This window comes from Ilyonectria robusta (assembly GCF_021365365.1).
Source record: "Ilyonectria robusta strain PMI_751 chromosome Unknown BGZ61scaffold_10, whole genome shotgun sequence".
Lineage (NCBI taxonomy): Eukaryota > Fungi > Ascomycota > Sordariomycetes > Hypocreales > Nectriaceae > Ilyonectria > Ilyonectria robusta.
Window position 1 is genome coordinate 1,096,813 of NW_025764444.1, and position 14,828 is coordinate 1,111,640.

At 52.8% G+C, this 14,828-nt stretch overlaps 7 protein-coding genes across 7 annotated transcripts; 6 read left to right on the forward strand and 1 right to left on the reverse strand.

Annotated features, from left to right (window-relative positions):
• BGZ61DRAFT_352114 (fungal-specific transcription factor domain-containing protein) lies at positions 1-2,485 on the forward strand (the record flags this gene model as incomplete). The annotated part of the gene is made up of 2 exons (XM_046240401.1): positions 1-681; positions 731-2,485. The coding sequence occupies 2 exons, from the start codon at positions 1-3 to the stop codon at positions 2,483-2,485; spliced, it is 2,436 nt and encodes an 811-aa protein (XP_046104374.1).
• Positions 2,486-3,808: 1,323 nt separating this feature from the next.
• On the forward strand, positions 3,809-4,893 carry BGZ61DRAFT_532780 (uncharacterized protein; the record flags this gene model as incomplete). The annotated part of the gene is made up of 4 exons (XM_046253910.1): positions 3,809-4,172; positions 4,282-4,297; positions 4,343-4,643; positions 4,699-4,893. 4 exons carry the CDS (start codon positions 3,809-3,811, stop codon positions 4,891-4,893), a joined length of 876 nt encoding a protein of 291 aa, XP_046104375.1.
• On the forward strand, positions 4,626-7,496 carry BGZ61DRAFT_35211 (P-loop containing nucleoside triphosphate hydrolase protein). Its single transcript, XM_046240399.1, has 5 exons — positions 4,626-4,643; positions 4,699-4,983; positions 5,032-5,275; positions 5,323-5,485; positions 5,535-7,496. The coding sequence occupies exons 2-5, from the start codon at positions 4,963-4,965 to the stop codon at positions 7,414-7,416; spliced, it is 2,310 nt and encodes a 769-aa protein (XP_046104376.1). The 5' UTR covers positions 4,626-4,643; positions 4,699-4,962; the 3' UTR covers positions 7,417-7,496.
• A 516-nt stretch (positions 7,497-8,012) lies between these two features.
• On the forward strand, positions 8,013-9,432 carry BGZ61DRAFT_35229 (uncharacterized protein). The gene is made up of 6 exons (XM_046240416.1): positions 8,013-8,144; positions 8,204-8,416; positions 8,473-8,678; positions 8,748-8,836; positions 8,887-9,045; positions 9,097-9,432. Exons 1-6 carry the CDS (start codon positions 8,118-8,120, stop codon positions 9,237-9,239), a joined length of 837 nt encoding a protein of 278 aa, XP_046104377.1. The 5' UTR covers positions 8,013-8,117; the 3' UTR covers positions 9,240-9,432.
• A 192-nt stretch (positions 9,433-9,624) lies between these two features.
• BGZ61DRAFT_494161 (uncharacterized protein) lies at positions 9,625-10,311 on the reverse strand (the record flags this gene model as incomplete). The annotated part of the gene is made up of 1 exon (XM_046250745.1): positions 9,625-10,311. One exon carries the CDS (start codon positions 10,309-10,311, stop codon positions 9,625-9,627), a length of 687 nt encoding a protein of 228 aa, XP_046104378.1.
• A 591-nt stretch (positions 10,312-10,902) lies between these two features.
• Positions 10,903-12,932, forward strand: BGZ61DRAFT_506364 (thiolase-like protein). Its single transcript, XM_046251865.1, has 2 exons — positions 10,903-11,846; positions 11,911-12,932. Exons 1-2 carry the CDS (start codon positions 11,353-11,355, stop codon positions 12,791-12,793), a joined length of 1,377 nt encoding a protein of 458 aa, XP_046104379.1. The 5' UTR covers positions 10,903-11,352; the 3' UTR covers positions 12,794-12,932.
• Positions 12,933-13,166: 234 nt separating this feature from the next.
• On the forward strand, positions 13,167-14,021 carry BGZ61DRAFT_532784 (uncharacterized protein; the record flags this gene model as incomplete). Its single annotated transcript, XM_046253911.1, has 1 exon — positions 13,167-14,021. The coding sequence occupies one exon, from the start codon at positions 13,167-13,169 to the stop codon at positions 14,019-14,021; it is 855 nt and encodes a 284-aa protein (XP_046104380.1).
• Between the last annotated feature and the right edge of the window lie 807 nt (positions 14,022-14,828).

Genomic DNA, 14,828 nt, shown 5'->3' on the forward strand with positions numbered 1-14,828 from the left:
ATGGCTGCCGTACACCCCTCCGCCCACGACGTGGGCATTCCCACCACGGCTCCTCCATCCGGCGTCCTGAACTCGGTCCCATACGATACCTCTCTTTCGCAACAGCAAACCCCGCCGCATCATCACCTCCACCAGACTCCCACCCAGGGTCACGCGCCCACTCTCCAACAGCAGCAGCAGTCACAGCAACAGCGCAGCGTCAAGCGGCCTCGGCCCGTCAAGTCCTGCACCGAATGCCGCAAGCGCAAGCTACGATGCGATCGCCTCTGTCCGTGCTCGCAATGCCAAAAGTCGAACCGATCCTGCAAGTACGCCATGGACCATGACTCGGCCAACCTCTCGGATGGTTCCGACAGCGAATTGATGGAGCCCTCCCGTCCCACCAAGCGCAACTGCCTCCCGGGTATGTTCACCTCGAGCACGCCGCTTCCCAACAACGAATCTACATATGGGTCGGTGCGAAATGGAGAAACTGCAGCTCCATCTTCTCTGGAGGAACTGGCCATGCGCATGGAACGGCTTGAGAAACACCTAATGGCCCGCAGTCCTGCTGCCTCTGAAGCCAGCACTGGCAGACTTCTTGCGGCGTCATCTGATACCATCAGAGGCCTAACGGTCAAGTCATGTGCCTTGAGGACCAGATTCCATGGCCAAAACAGCTCCCGTGTTCTGCTGAACTTGGTAAGTAAACTTTCGGAGGAGCTTCTCCGCATGTGCTGACTAGTGGCAGTTTGACGAAGCCAAAGACTTTGTTGCGAACCCCCAAAACCATGGTGGCGTCCGAGACGTCATGACGAACTTTAGGAAATTCCACAAGGCGCTTCTCGACGACTACCGCAAGTCGCTCTCCCCCATAACTGTCTTTGTAGACTCCATGATGCCGGTTCAGAAGCGCATGACGGATATTCTACCAAAAAAGGCCGTCTGCGACCGTCTCGTCAAGTCCTACGTCGATACATCCGAAACCATCTACCGAATCCTACACTTGCCCATGTTTACCGAGCAGTATGAGCGCTACTGGGAAGGCACACTGCAATCCGACTGTTTCTTGCCACAGCTCCTAGCAGTTCTATCTGTCGCATCCCGCTTCGAAACTAAGTCCAAAGGCCTCGGCAACGAGCGAGCCGAGGGTGTGCACATCCCGACCGCCTGCGCTCTCGTGCGAACGTGGTTGGACAGCCTGCGGGGCAAGCAATTGGTCGAGTTTGGAACGCTGCAAGTCGAGGTGCTACTCTTGCATGCCCAGAGGATGATCACACCCCGTATGCAAGATTCCTGGACCTCATTGGGCTCCACCGTTCGCATGGCCATGACCATGGGGCTCCACCGCGATCCATCCGAATTCGAGCCTCGAATCCCCATCTTCCAAGGCGAAATGAGACGGCGACTATGGTTTACAATTCTAGACATGGACCTTCACATTTCTCTTTCCTGCAATCTGCCGTGCCTGGTGAGAGATGGCGATTTTACGTGCCGTCCCCCTCGGAACCTGGATGACGTCGACCTCTACGCCGAGATGAAGGAACTGCCTCCGTCGAGACCAATCGATCAGGTCACCGACAACCAAATGCAAGTTTATGCAGCCATGACACTCGGCGTCCGGATGAAGGTGGCCCATCTCCTAAACCGCATCGATACTATCCGCGACTACCAGGAAGTTCTCGACGTAGGTGCCAAGCTAGGCCGCTACCTCGACGATATCAACTACATCTTCCCTCGACAGGGCATCTTAAGTGATGCTCAGAAGAGCAAGCAGTGGCGGACCCGAGTCATTCTCGACATGCACGTGCGCAGGCCCCTACTCGCACTCTACCGACCCTTTGCTATTGGTGCGCCTGATGCGCCGGCCCAAATTTCTCGGCAGTATCTGAGCTCATCCATGGTAATTATGAAGTATCTGGACGAGCTTGATCCCATGCTCGCGCATTTCCAGGACATTGCCGAGATGTATCACCAAGTGCTAAAGAGCGACATCATCCAGGCGGCCCTGAGTGTGTGTTTCTTCATTCGGGCCGCAGTACGGCCAGGCTCGGACAGTACGGGGCTTGGCACTCAGGCGTTACGCATGTCACCGGATTCCACGGATGACTATCCAACATACAACCCTGACCACCTTATCCTCTGGTCTCCGCCACGCCTAATCGGTACGGTCGAGAAGACGCTAGACTTGCTGATCCGCAACATCAGCGGGCGCGACACGAAGGACATCGTCTGCCTGTCGACCGTGCTGCAGTGCGTCAAGAGCCCAGATCCGAAGCCCGACGAGATCATCCAGGCGCTCCGCATGAACTTGGACCACTGCTTAATGGCGTCCAACATGAGTCTGGACAACATTGCTGCTGCGACACCCGGGACACCCTCCGATGGCTTCCAGGGAGACACATACATGCACCCACACATGCCGTTTATGTACCAGCGCAACAACGTAGGAATTCCGGCAGTGGGCGAATTCGGCAGTTGGATTCTATGGGAAGGATGGGATTAATTACTAACCCGACTCCCTCCACATCCGGCACCACCCAGTATCAAGACATTTTTTTTTTCCTTTGTGAAGCGTGGAGCTAGGACGGCTCCCTATATACCAGAAGAGGCCAAAATTGTTGTTTACCTATTTTCTTTGTCTTGGGTTTGCGAGAATGTGTTTTCGGACAAAGTAGACGGGTGAGCCACAATGGCGACAGGCACAGAATTGTTTTCTTGTTTTCATCTTTTTCCTTTAGGAGGCATGAAGTCGAACTCCAGAGGAATTAGCGGGCGTTGGGCAAACGTGAGATTTTTTGCTTTGCGTATCCACGGAGGTCATTTGTCATTTTTGGGGGGCTGTTCTTCACTACACATATATACCTGTACTCCAGTGTTGAAGGGCGCATGAAGACTAGATGGTCCATCTGTGGGACTTTTTGTGTTTCATTGCGACTTTTTTGTACAACCTTTTCTATTCAAGAGTAGCGGTGGTGGGGGGATGATGAGAATGGGAGATAGGCGAGACGAGGTTGAGGAATTGAACCGAGGGGGAGGAGTGCAATAAACTCTTTCGTGTCTGGGTAGCACATCACTCTGTGCCTTCTCTCATAAGACTTGTAATGCAAGCACTGCTCATGTTGAACTGACTTGGTGGTTAAGGGCAGAGGCGCCAGCGACTACGACACTGAGGTTGGACGTTGATGAGGCTAAAACTATGAAGCTCTCGAAATATCGGAACCCCAACGCATTGGATGCTCACATCGACACAAGGGACTACACTTGTTGGTGGTATTGTTTTGCTTCTGCTTGTGTGTTTTTCCTTTTTTTTCTGCTTCTGTTGTTGCGTCTGATTGCCGAGAGAGTACCAGACTGAGGATGATGTTCATACCATCCATGATTTCAGTACCGAAACTCGCCCCTCTCTATCTTCTCCGCCATCGCGAATAGATCTACTGTCGATATTGTTCGTCTTACCTCTAGTTTCCACCATACTCCCTCCACGATCAATACTCTCCTGCAGTCTCCGCCAAATTGACAATGTCTTATTGGCGCTTGGCTGCAACGTGGCGTCACAGCCTGATCTGACATGATTGGACCAAGTTGTGCAAAAACGAGGACGCATGCGCAGATCCAGGAGGCAACCAGGCGCCGTAAGTGCGGCTGATTTGTCTTCCCCTCATTCCCTTCCGTCTCCCTTCTTGAACTCTCATCCTATTTGCAGTTCGTCGTCACATCAAGCGGAAAGGTCGCCACGACAGCATCCAACATCGAGATAGCGACACTGACCACAACCAACATCCACACCCGTCAAATTCGGCCCTACGTCTAGCTTCAGTTTCTCGCGATGGAGCTACCTGACCCCAGCCGACGCTTCCTGTTGACCTTCATCACGATATCTGCGATCGCGACGTCGTGCTGGCTGCTCGCTCGACACTGGCCCCAAGCATCAGAACCTACGTCTGTCGACCCAAAGCCGCAACCTGGGCATGTCGACCCCAAACCACCCAAGTATAGTAAAACATTTCGCGTCCGTGGTGTTCCTCTCGACTGGGATTCCAACAAATTGCAACATTTCCTCGAAGAAGACGACAGTTCCTCCCGTCCAGTCGTAAAGTCCCTCGCCGTTGAGATCGGCGGTCGCTCCAGCACCGCTACCGTTACCTTTCAGAACGTCCCCGTTCGACTCCAAACGCCTCAAACCAGTCTTGGTTGGCGTATTGCGCTACCGAAAACATCCGATACCCAGCCTGTGCGAGTCCAATATCTCATGTTCGATCTTGACTTTCTCGGCATCACGACTCTACACTCCGGCTCTAGAGGATCACAAGGTTGAGTATGTACCCCAATCTACAGAGATGCCAATTCCTAATTATATTAGTATCATTGCAATATCCGGCCTCGGCGGTCACGCTTTCGGGTCATTCAAGGAGAGAAACGGGGACCACATGTGGTTACGAGACGCGCTCCCGCACGATCTCACATGGGAGACATCAGACTGTCCAATGGCCAGGGTGATGATCTACGGCTACGAATCGACTGTTGCAGGAAGCAACAACATGCAAAATCTAGAGGACCTCGCAACTTCATTTCACACCAGTTTGCTCGAACTGCCTCGTGGTCTGACGACTAGACCGATCATTCTAGTCGCCCACAGCTTAGGAGGGTTGATTGTCAAGCAGGTAAGTCTTGGACCATTTCTAGACTCATAGCTAGCGGGTTTCTAACTCAACATAGGCCCTGATATCAATGTCTAGATCGAAGAATGAGGCCGATACAACGCTTGTTCGAGCAGTATACGGGATTGTCTTCTTTGGAGTTCCACACGACGGTATGGATATTAGCTCGCTTATCCCAATGGTCGGAAACGGACCGAACCGCCCCCTCATCGAATCCATCGACCGTTTTAATTCTATGATCCTCACCATCTAACAACGGGACTTCCATCCGGCTTTGGGTGGGGAGGGAGATTCGGAAGTTTTCTGCTTCTTTGAAACGAACATGTCAGAAACAGCCCAACAGGTATGCTAACTCGTAACCTATTGGTGCCTTCATACTAATATCTTGCAGGATGAAAACGGCAATTGGGCGATGAGAGGCCCGCAAGCAATATTGGTCACCAAGTCTTCTGCTACACATTGTCGTTCATGGGAAGATGGCGCGGAGCATATTTGTGCCATTGCCCGCGACCACTCCAACATGGTGAAATTCGAGCCTCAAGACCCCGAATACTACAAGGTTTTCGGGAAGATCAAAGGCCTTGCTCATCGAGCTTTGACGAGGAGGCATCAGATTCAAACGTCGAATTCCAAGTGTATGTAATGCAGGTGTAGTGTTTTAACCTATGCTAAAGGAGTACAGTCCTTGTTCCGCACAATCCGAACCAAGATTTTGTCCAGCGGTCAGAAATTTTAGATGACATCAAGCAACAATTTGGCCATGGCCAACGACAAGAGGGGGTTACGCAGCCACGATCAACGGTGCCACGATCAAGGGTAGCTTTATATGGCCTCGGCGGTGTCGGGTATATTCTCTTATGGTGCACCAATATTTTCCCAGCTAACATGTTGTAGCAAAACCCAAATTGCACTGGCTTACGTTTATTGGCTTCGCGAGATGCACCCCGATGTGTCTGTATTCTGGGTACACGCAAGCAATCACGAACGGTTTCACAAAGCCTATACCTCAATTGCGGAAGAATGCAGCATCCCAGGGTACGACGACCCTGAGGTCGATGTTTTGTCGCTTGTTCAGACCTTTCTGGAGACAAAATACAAAAATCGGTGGACAATGGTGATTGACAATGCGGATGACACGCAGCTATTCTTCCGGACAACTCAAGAAGGCAACGACGCCAGTTCATCTGATAGCATGATGAGATCGGAAGGCAGCCTCGGACGATACATACCCGAATGTTCTCACGGATCAATTCTCATGACAACTAGGAACAAGCAAACAGGGTCGAGGTTCGCTCGGGGGAAGTCCACAATCAAGGTCGGAGAGATGACTGACACTGAAGCGCACCAGATGGTGTGTGCGATACTTGAAGTTGACAACATTTCTCTTGAAGAGACATCACTCCTATCTTCCCGGCTGGAAAACCTACCCCTCGCGCTCGCACAAGCTGTGGCATTCATTGTGGAAAATTCCATATCCATCAGTGAATATGTTCGCCTCTTGGATAAGAGTGACTCCAGTCTTGTGGACCGTTTGAGCGAACCTTTCGAGGCAATTGGACGAGACTCAGACACGCCGCACGCACTCACAGCAACGTGGATCATCTCTTTCGAGCAGATTGAACGACGGAATTTATTTGCAAGCGAAGTTCTGTCTCTGATCAGTCTTTTTGACCGCCAGGCAATTCCGAAAGACTTTGTTACAGAATACTATTACCGAATGCTGCCGGAAGACGCAGAGGGCAACGAGGCAGTCATCACAAGGGCCATTGGTGCCCTCGAGGCATTTTCTTTTATCTCAAAGGGAAAGGACCAAAATTTCGACATGCACCGCCTGGTACAACTGGTTACAAGAAAATGGCTAGCCAATACGGAGAGGTTGGCCGAGTTCGCGAGGCACGCGCTGGAAACGATGTCGGTTGAATACCCAGATGCAAGCTTCGAGACATGGGGGTTATGCCTTACATACCTTCCCCACGCTCTTGCCGTGCTGGATAATAGTGACAAACAACTAGGCTGTGAGTGTATTCCAAAGGTAGCTTTGTTAGGACGTCTGGGGGGATACTTTTTTGACATGGGACGACATAACGATGCTGAACAGTATTATGTTAAAGCAATCCAGCTACAGGTGAGAGAACTGGGAGAGGAGAATCCAAGCACACTTGCTATCATAGCCAACCTAGCATCAACATACAGTAAGCAAGGCCGATGGAAAGAGGCAGAAAAGTTGGGTATACAAGAACTAGAAGCATCAAAGGGAGTGCTTGGAGAGGATCATCCAAGCACACTTATTAGCATGAATAACCTCGCATCAATATACTGGGATCAAGGCCGATGGAAAGAGGCAGAAAAGTTGGGTATACAAGAACTAGAAGCATCAAAGGGAGTGCTTGGAGAGGATCATCCAGACACACTTACCAGCATGAACAACCTCGCATCAACATACAGTAAGCAAGGCCGATGGAAAGAGGCAGAAGAGCTACAGATACAAGTACTAGAAGCAAGAAAGAGAGTTGGAGAGGATCATCCAGATACACTTATCGGTATGAACAACCTCGCATGCACTTGGAAGGACCAGGATCGATCTGGAGAGGCGATGGAATTGATGCGGGAATGCATTCGCCATCGCCAGCAGCGCCTCGGCTCAAAACATCCACATACGATAGGATCTTTGGAGATGTTAGCCATGTGGGAGGAAGAGGAGTGGGAAGACACTGAATGGGACGACTCGGAGGACGAAAATGTTCAGGGAGGGGATTTCGCAGGAGATGGATCTTGAGCGATTAAAGACAAGATTGCCGGGCATTTGGGTGTGCAAGGTTCCAATTGTATTTAAGTCGTTGATGATATCAAACCGACTTCAAGATGGGCGGCTGTAAGTGGTTTCCACATCAGGAGGCACTGCATTCCTTGGTCTCCTGCTAATTAAACTACCCGTACAGCTTGCTAGATTACGTTGATTTCGTCCCGTAAGTTCCCCGCACGAAACGCCAGAGCAGATCTCCCGAGAAGGTTTCGACATCTCCGACGCGAGGATCCGATTTGCCGTGTTGGTGTGTCACAGTATGAACTCTTTTTGCGAGCGTTGACGAATTAGGGGTTGGAATCGTTGATCCTTCCCGGGACACGATACCCAATGTCCATTTCAGATGTACAGATGCTCGACGTATAATCCAGCAAAATATAGTCTATGGGTATGCATTATTCCATGCACATCCACGAACATGTAGATATACGAATTCATAATCCAAGACCCTTAGCGCTGCTCTCGCGTCGTCATCTTATCTGTGGAAACTTTTGGCTTTGCCCATCAATTTTAGCTGTCTCATAAACCCCGCGGGGCCCCCGCCTTTTTCTCCCTTGGCTCGGGGGTATAAACATCTCCCCGGCTTGGCTCGTCCGTTTCCCTGGACATCTTCCCGCTTGCAAACCCTCCAGCCCTGTCGTTTAATCGTACGATATGCCCGGCCGTTGAGAGGTATGGCCATTACTGCTGCACAATGTCTTGTAGGTGGACCCCCGTGTGCCTTCTTCCAGACCGCACATGTCCTAATTACCTAGTTTAGGCGGCGGAGTGGTCTCTATTTACACTGGCTTTCCTTTTTGTTGTTGCTAGACTTGGAGTGCGCGTGTGGCAAAGGAAGTGGTCGTTTTGGCTGGCCGATTTGTTCCTCGTCCTGGCTCTTCTACCCTTCCTTGCCCTTGTCATCGGAGACACATGCACATTGTTGACAGGACGAGGCCTATTCGAAGAACCGACCAGCGCAGGCTGGGGGAAAGTAAGTTTGGCGGCGTTGTCACTCTATATCCACGTACGGCGACTAACACTGAACAGTGGAAGTTCGCTTCTGCAATCCTCTACGACGCAACATTTTATTTCCCGAGATTTAGTTTGCTTGCGTTCTACAACCAGCTGTTTCCTGTATCTGAACCAAATTTGAGAAGGTGCTTGTATTTCGTGGCGGCGTTTACTGTTTGTGCTTTTTTGCAAGCAATGTTCACGGATCTATTCTGGTGTGGTGCCAATATAGCAGAGAACTGGTAAGTTACACCAGCCGCTGTTCCCTTCCTCGGTAACCAATACTAATCTGGTGTTTGGCTTTTCTCCAGGTCGAGCGATACGGCTTCATGTGCATTATGGAGGGACGTTACCACTTTATATATTAGTTGGCCTTTGGGCCTAGTTTCAGAGATACTAGGTAAGTGTCGTTCCGTCCGATACTTACAATACTAATCAAGTTTCCACCAGTCTTCGCCTTGCCGTTTAGAATTATTCCAAAGCTAAGAAGCCTACAAAAGAGGGAGAGGACCGGCTTGATATCTATCTTCTTGCTCGGTGCCGCAACCGTCATCGTCAGCATTGCTCGATTGGCTTTACTCATACAAGGTCTGTTACGATATACTACATGTAAGCCAATTGTTATATTTCGTATATATGCGCCTATTGATCATATTCTAGACCTTGTTGCATTAACGGAAATGGCGACCCAAATTATCGTAACGGTACTACCAACATTACGCCCCTTGCTCAAGCTAAGCTGGTGCAGAATCTCCAGCCAAACGGGCCAAACGGAAGATTCTCGAAAGCGTTCGACGCGTTGAAGAAAAAACGAGCTTCTGGCAAAACACAAAGGGGCCAAGACAAAGGCAATTTCACTGTGTGCTTACACGGCCGTCGAGTTGGTGGGCGTTGAGATTCCACCATCGAATCAGTCTGTTCTCGTCAGAAGTATGGAACTTCCCAAGTGCTGATTCTCATGCGACTAGCTGAAAGATGAAATGTTTTGGTGGTTCGAGGCGAGGACGGAGAGTAGAAGGCTCACCCGGATAATGGAAGCGATAGAACGTGTTTATAAAGTGTAGAATATGGCGCCTTGATACCCAAATTGGCGATGCAGCGCTGAATGTAGAATACAGTTAAATTAGGATTAGAAATGGAAATTCCCGCGTGTTAGATTAACATTCCATGCATATCCCAGGTCTCCTTCTAGTTGGTGATGACCGGGGCCATCCCATTCCAATCATCCTTCTCCGCCGCATTAACCAGCCAGGTTGCCAGGCTGTCCCGGGTAATCGTAGCGATCCACGGCGCACCCTTGCCATCTTCGGGCCACACGCGGACCTCCCGCGCCGGACCGGACACAAGCCCCGTTGGGCGAGCGAGCACAAAGGGGAGGCCGCTTTCCCGCACAATCGTGTCCATACGGGCGTGGTCAGCGAGACCGATCCGCATGGCGGGGCTGTGGCTGAAGATGAATCGCACGGGGAATGCCATGGATTTCCACGAGGGGCCAACGCCTTGAGATGAATTGATGACGAGCTTGGGCGGGTTGGTAAAGTTGACGGTCTTGATGGCGCTGATGAGGGCTTGGATGCTCGCTTCGAAGAGGTCGGGCGGACAATCCGGTTCAGGCGGGGAGAACGGAGATGATCCGGAACGCCGGTGACCAAGGGCGAAGATTATGGCATTCGGCGGACGGGGTGAACGCAGGGCGGCTTCAAGGTCGGACTGAGAGGTGGGCGACCCGGAGACGGTCGTGAGGTTGGCGTCTTGGGGAAGAGAGGAGGAGGATGGGTTCCTGACGAGAGCGGTAACGGTATGAGAGTGGGCAAGAGCCGATTTCAGAATCAGCTGCCCATTCACGCCGGTAGCACCGATGAGGAGAATGTGCATCTTGAAATAGTGTAGTGATTTTGTGAGATGCTCGTGAGTCGGGATGTTGGGGTGATTGCCAGCGAGATGTTGCAGACTTTGTGTTTGGACGAATCCTTCAATTGAGCTCAAGACACTTGATAATGATGAGTATTCTCTACAAAGGAAGCACCAGCTGTGGCCTCCTTTATACTCGTCGTCGCCATAACGGAGTCGGGCGTTGAGTTCATCAACTCTGACCACTCGGCCGATACATTGGACGGAGCCGGGCCACTCGGCCGGTCGGCGTATTCACAGCCGGGTTAATTGGGGGGCCGCTGACGCAAACAGCTTAGCAATCGGGCGAGGGTTCGGTCTTTTGGCTTAAGGTCGGGAATGGCCATGGTTTGCTTGAGAGTCGGAGCCGATGTGGTTTCGGCCGTTTAGACATCAAGTTACCTAATCTCTGTATGAACGGGAATGGAGCATTACGAAGCGAATGCTAGACGACACCCTACCTACCAACTCCCAGCTGTACGGACCGACGAATAGTCCGGAATACGGCCAAATACGCTGCACTGCCTCGGCAATATATTTAGCCACGGGCCTTTCAAGTACTCGCCCAAACATGGCCTCGGTACTACGCCGCGTTTCCCCGCATCCACTCCCTTGAACATGCGACCCAAAGCTGGGAAAGCTAGGAAAGCTGGGGTAAAAACAGTGGACTCCAAAACGGCCTAAACCAAGTGGCAATATGAACGGCTGGAGAAGATCATCCCGAGGACCAGGTGGTGGAGGCGAGGTCCGAATTGGTTACCCTTCTAGACTGTCTGCTGAGCCGCAGCCGTGGTAATTCTCTCCAGCCTCTCGACACCGTGATTGATATACCGAGCTCCTTCTCCTCTCCCTTGTCTCTGGTTGGTTTCTAATCAGGCCATCTTGTTTCTTCTCTACTTATCTCCTATCGACTTTAATGTGACTTGGTGAAAGCAAGCAAGTACTTCTTGTCGTTCAATCCCATCCCGATATACACCACCACCACCACCACCACCACCAACAACAACCTAAATCACAGCCGCCATCATGCCTGCCAAGCAAAAGTCCCCCGTCTACGTCCTCGGCGTGGGCATGACCAAGTTCATCAAGCCCCGCGGCAAGGTCGACTACACGGAGCTCGGCTTCGAGGCCGGCGTCAAGGCCATGCTGGACGCCCAGATCAACTACGACGACGTCGAGCAGGGCGTCGCCTGCTTCTGCTACGGCGACAGCACCTGCGGCCAGCGCGTCTTCTACCAGTTCGGCATGACCGGGATCCCCATTTACAACGTCAACAACAACTGCTCTACCGGCAGCACCGGCCTGGCCATGGGCCGCAGCTTCATCGCCCACGGCGCCGCCGACTGCGTCATGGTCGTCGGCTTTGAGAAGATGATGCCCGGTAGCTTGCAGACCTTCTTCAACGACCGAGAGAACCCCACCGGGACTACGGTCAAGATGATGGCTGAGACCAGGGGCATAACGAAGGCTCCCAGCGCTGCTCAGATGTTTGGCAACGCCGGCCGCGAATATATTGAGAAGTAAGTAACAATCCCAATTCGCCCGGTCCCGCCATGAACATACCAGTACTTACAATACCTCCAGGTACGGCGCCAAGCCCGAGGACTTTGCTGAGATTGCCCGCGTCAACCACGCCCACTCCCCCAAGAACCCCTACTCGCAGTTCCAGCAAGTCTACACGCGGGAGCAAATCTCAGATGCCGCCATGATCCACGAGCCCCTGACGAAGCTGCAGTGCTGCCCGACCTCGGACGGTGGCGCCGCCGCCGTCCTGGTCTCGCAGGCCTTCCTCGACGCTCGCCCTCACCTCAAGGAGCAGGCTGTCCTGATCGCCGGTCAGTGCCTGGCGACCGACGCTCCCAGCCTCTTCTCCCGCAGCGCCATCGACCTGATGGGCTACGAGATGACCCAGAACGCCGTCCGCGTGGCAACCGAGGAGGCAGGCATCTCGGCTCGCGACGTGCAGGTCGTCGAGCTGCACGACTGCTTCAGCGCCAACGAGATGGTAGCGCTGGACGCCCTCGGCCTCTGCGACAAGGGCAAGGCGCACGAGCTGGTGCGCGCCGGCGACATCACGTACGGCGGCAAGTACGTCGTCAACCCATCAGGCGGCCTCATCTCCAAGGGCCACCCGCTGGGCGCGACGGGCATCGCGCAGTGCGCCGAGCTGGTCTGGCACCTGCGCGGCTGGGCCAACAACCGCGCCGTCCCCAACACGCAGTACTGCCTGCAGCACAACCTGGGCCTCGGCGGCGCCGTCGTCGTGACGGTCTACAAGCGGGCGGACGGCAAGACGGCGCCGGCCGTCAACTCGACCACGGTCGGCCAGCGCAACAAGCTGGGCTACAACCCGGCCGTCGAGGCGCGCGGCTTCACCAAGCAGCAGGCCGACGCCGTGCGGAGCAAGACGCAACGGAGCGACTGGGCGCTGCAGGATACGCAGACCAAGGTTGAGGCGAGGTTCTAGGCGAAGCTCGTGTGTAGATGGTGTCATGACAGGGTTGAGGAAGAATCGAGCATACTCGAACATGTCAAAAGAAATATTATGCCCATGGGATGGGATTTAGCTAGTATTTACAGCATGTACAATTTGAATTGGAATTTGCTGTACTTTTCAATCCTCTCGTGTCTGAGTCTGAATTGTCTTCTTCTCGTTGGTTAGTGTTATCTCGCCTGGCTGTACGGGTAGTATGATTGCTTTTGCGACTTTACGCGTCGTGCGCCAACGCGATCTTGGAGGGGTTATCACTCAGAATTAAGCCCAGTCTCTTCTCCCATAACAACTACATTCTGCGTGAATCCCCATCACCAATCCATAGTCTCTGTTTTCGTACGCTACAATGGCAACCTCATTCCCGGAATTTGGCCGCCTCCCGCCCGAGATCCGCCGCATCATCTGGACTTTCACGCTCCGGGACGGCCCCACGCTCTGCCTCTTCGGTTGGCGATGGTACGTCCAGTTCATTGACTTGTACAACGAGGTGGAGGAATCTGAAGGCGTCGATCGTCGCCCGTATGTCGAGGTTCCAATGCCCGCTGCTCTCTTCGTCTGTCGCGAGGCCCGCGAAGCCGCCCACGCGTGGATGGCGGCGCGCAACGTGACGATGCGCTTCCGAGACGAGACACAAGGCCACATCCTGGTGCGCGAGTGGGATCCCGAACAAGACCCGGTGTACGTGCCGCGCAACAAGTGGGAGGATTTTAGCAACCTGGAGGAAGAGTGGGACAAAGAGTGGGAAAACGGCTCCGCGGAGCTGGGCGCTGCTATCAGACACCTCGCCGTGCCGGCCTTTACAGGATACTTCAGCATCCCGACGCTCTCGAGCCTCCTCGACTGGATGCCGAACCTGCGCAGCCTGTACATCGTCTGGGGCGAGCTGCCCGACATGCGCAAGTCCAAGGGCGCGCAGCCGGAGGGCATGCTGTTCGACGTGGAGGTGCAGCCGCGATGGGAGATGGAGAACGAGGACAGCGAGGTCACGAGCATGTGCGTTGTAGATCCGGACGATGGCGAGGTGTCGTGGGAAGAGGTCGACATGAAGGACTTTTGTGACGAGATTGAGCAGCAGTGGGCGCTCAGCGAGGTGTCAGAGACGTTTCTGACTGACCTGGGGGAGGTGAAGCTGGAGATGGTGCATGTGAGGGTGAAGGAGGTGGGAGTTGGTGGCAAGAAGGCAGTTGTTGGGGATTCATGACATTTTTTGGTGATACTGTATATGTACGGTCGACTCAACTTCAGTACCTACTGAATTATGCTGAAGTGTCTAGAGTTTTGCTCCAGCAGGCGTTCTGGAGACAAAACGTCCATACTGGTCCTACACATCGGGTTTCAACAATACAGCAACTACCCATGGGTACCCACGGGACTCTGGTTCTTCTCATTGCCCTCAGATGCCCGGAGAAGTTAGGACTATTGCCTATGAGCCGTGGGTAGTTGAAACACCCAGAGAACCCGTGGGTACCATGGGTAGTTTTGGATCAATACCATATCTGGGTTACCCATGGGTATTGGAAACCCCCGAAGACCCACGGGTGCCTATGGGTATTAGAGTGCCTACCTCTACCCAGAAAACCCATAAGTGCCCATGGGTACCCATTGATTTAACATCATGCCCTAAGTATGCGTGGGTGCCCATGTCCAAACAACCCATGGGTATACTAGTACATCAAGATCACTCAGATGTAATCACAGTCGCAACTAACACTGTTCTCATAAGTCTCATGGGTAGTTGCCAGGTTCAGAGCGCCTTTCTACACATGAGTAAGCCCAAACAACTAAAACTACGGGTAACTATGGGTCTTCAATCCCTCGATGCCCCTGTATGTATTTGGGCTGGAGTATTCTAGAGCATCCGTGGGTACCCATGTACAAGAAAGACTAGATGCCCATGGGTACCCACGGGTTCTTGACCAAAGCAACTATGCATCCAGCTAAACACCCATGGGTTTGGATAGCCCCACGAGTTCGTGGGTACCCGCGGGTTCTCTATAACCCATTTGAG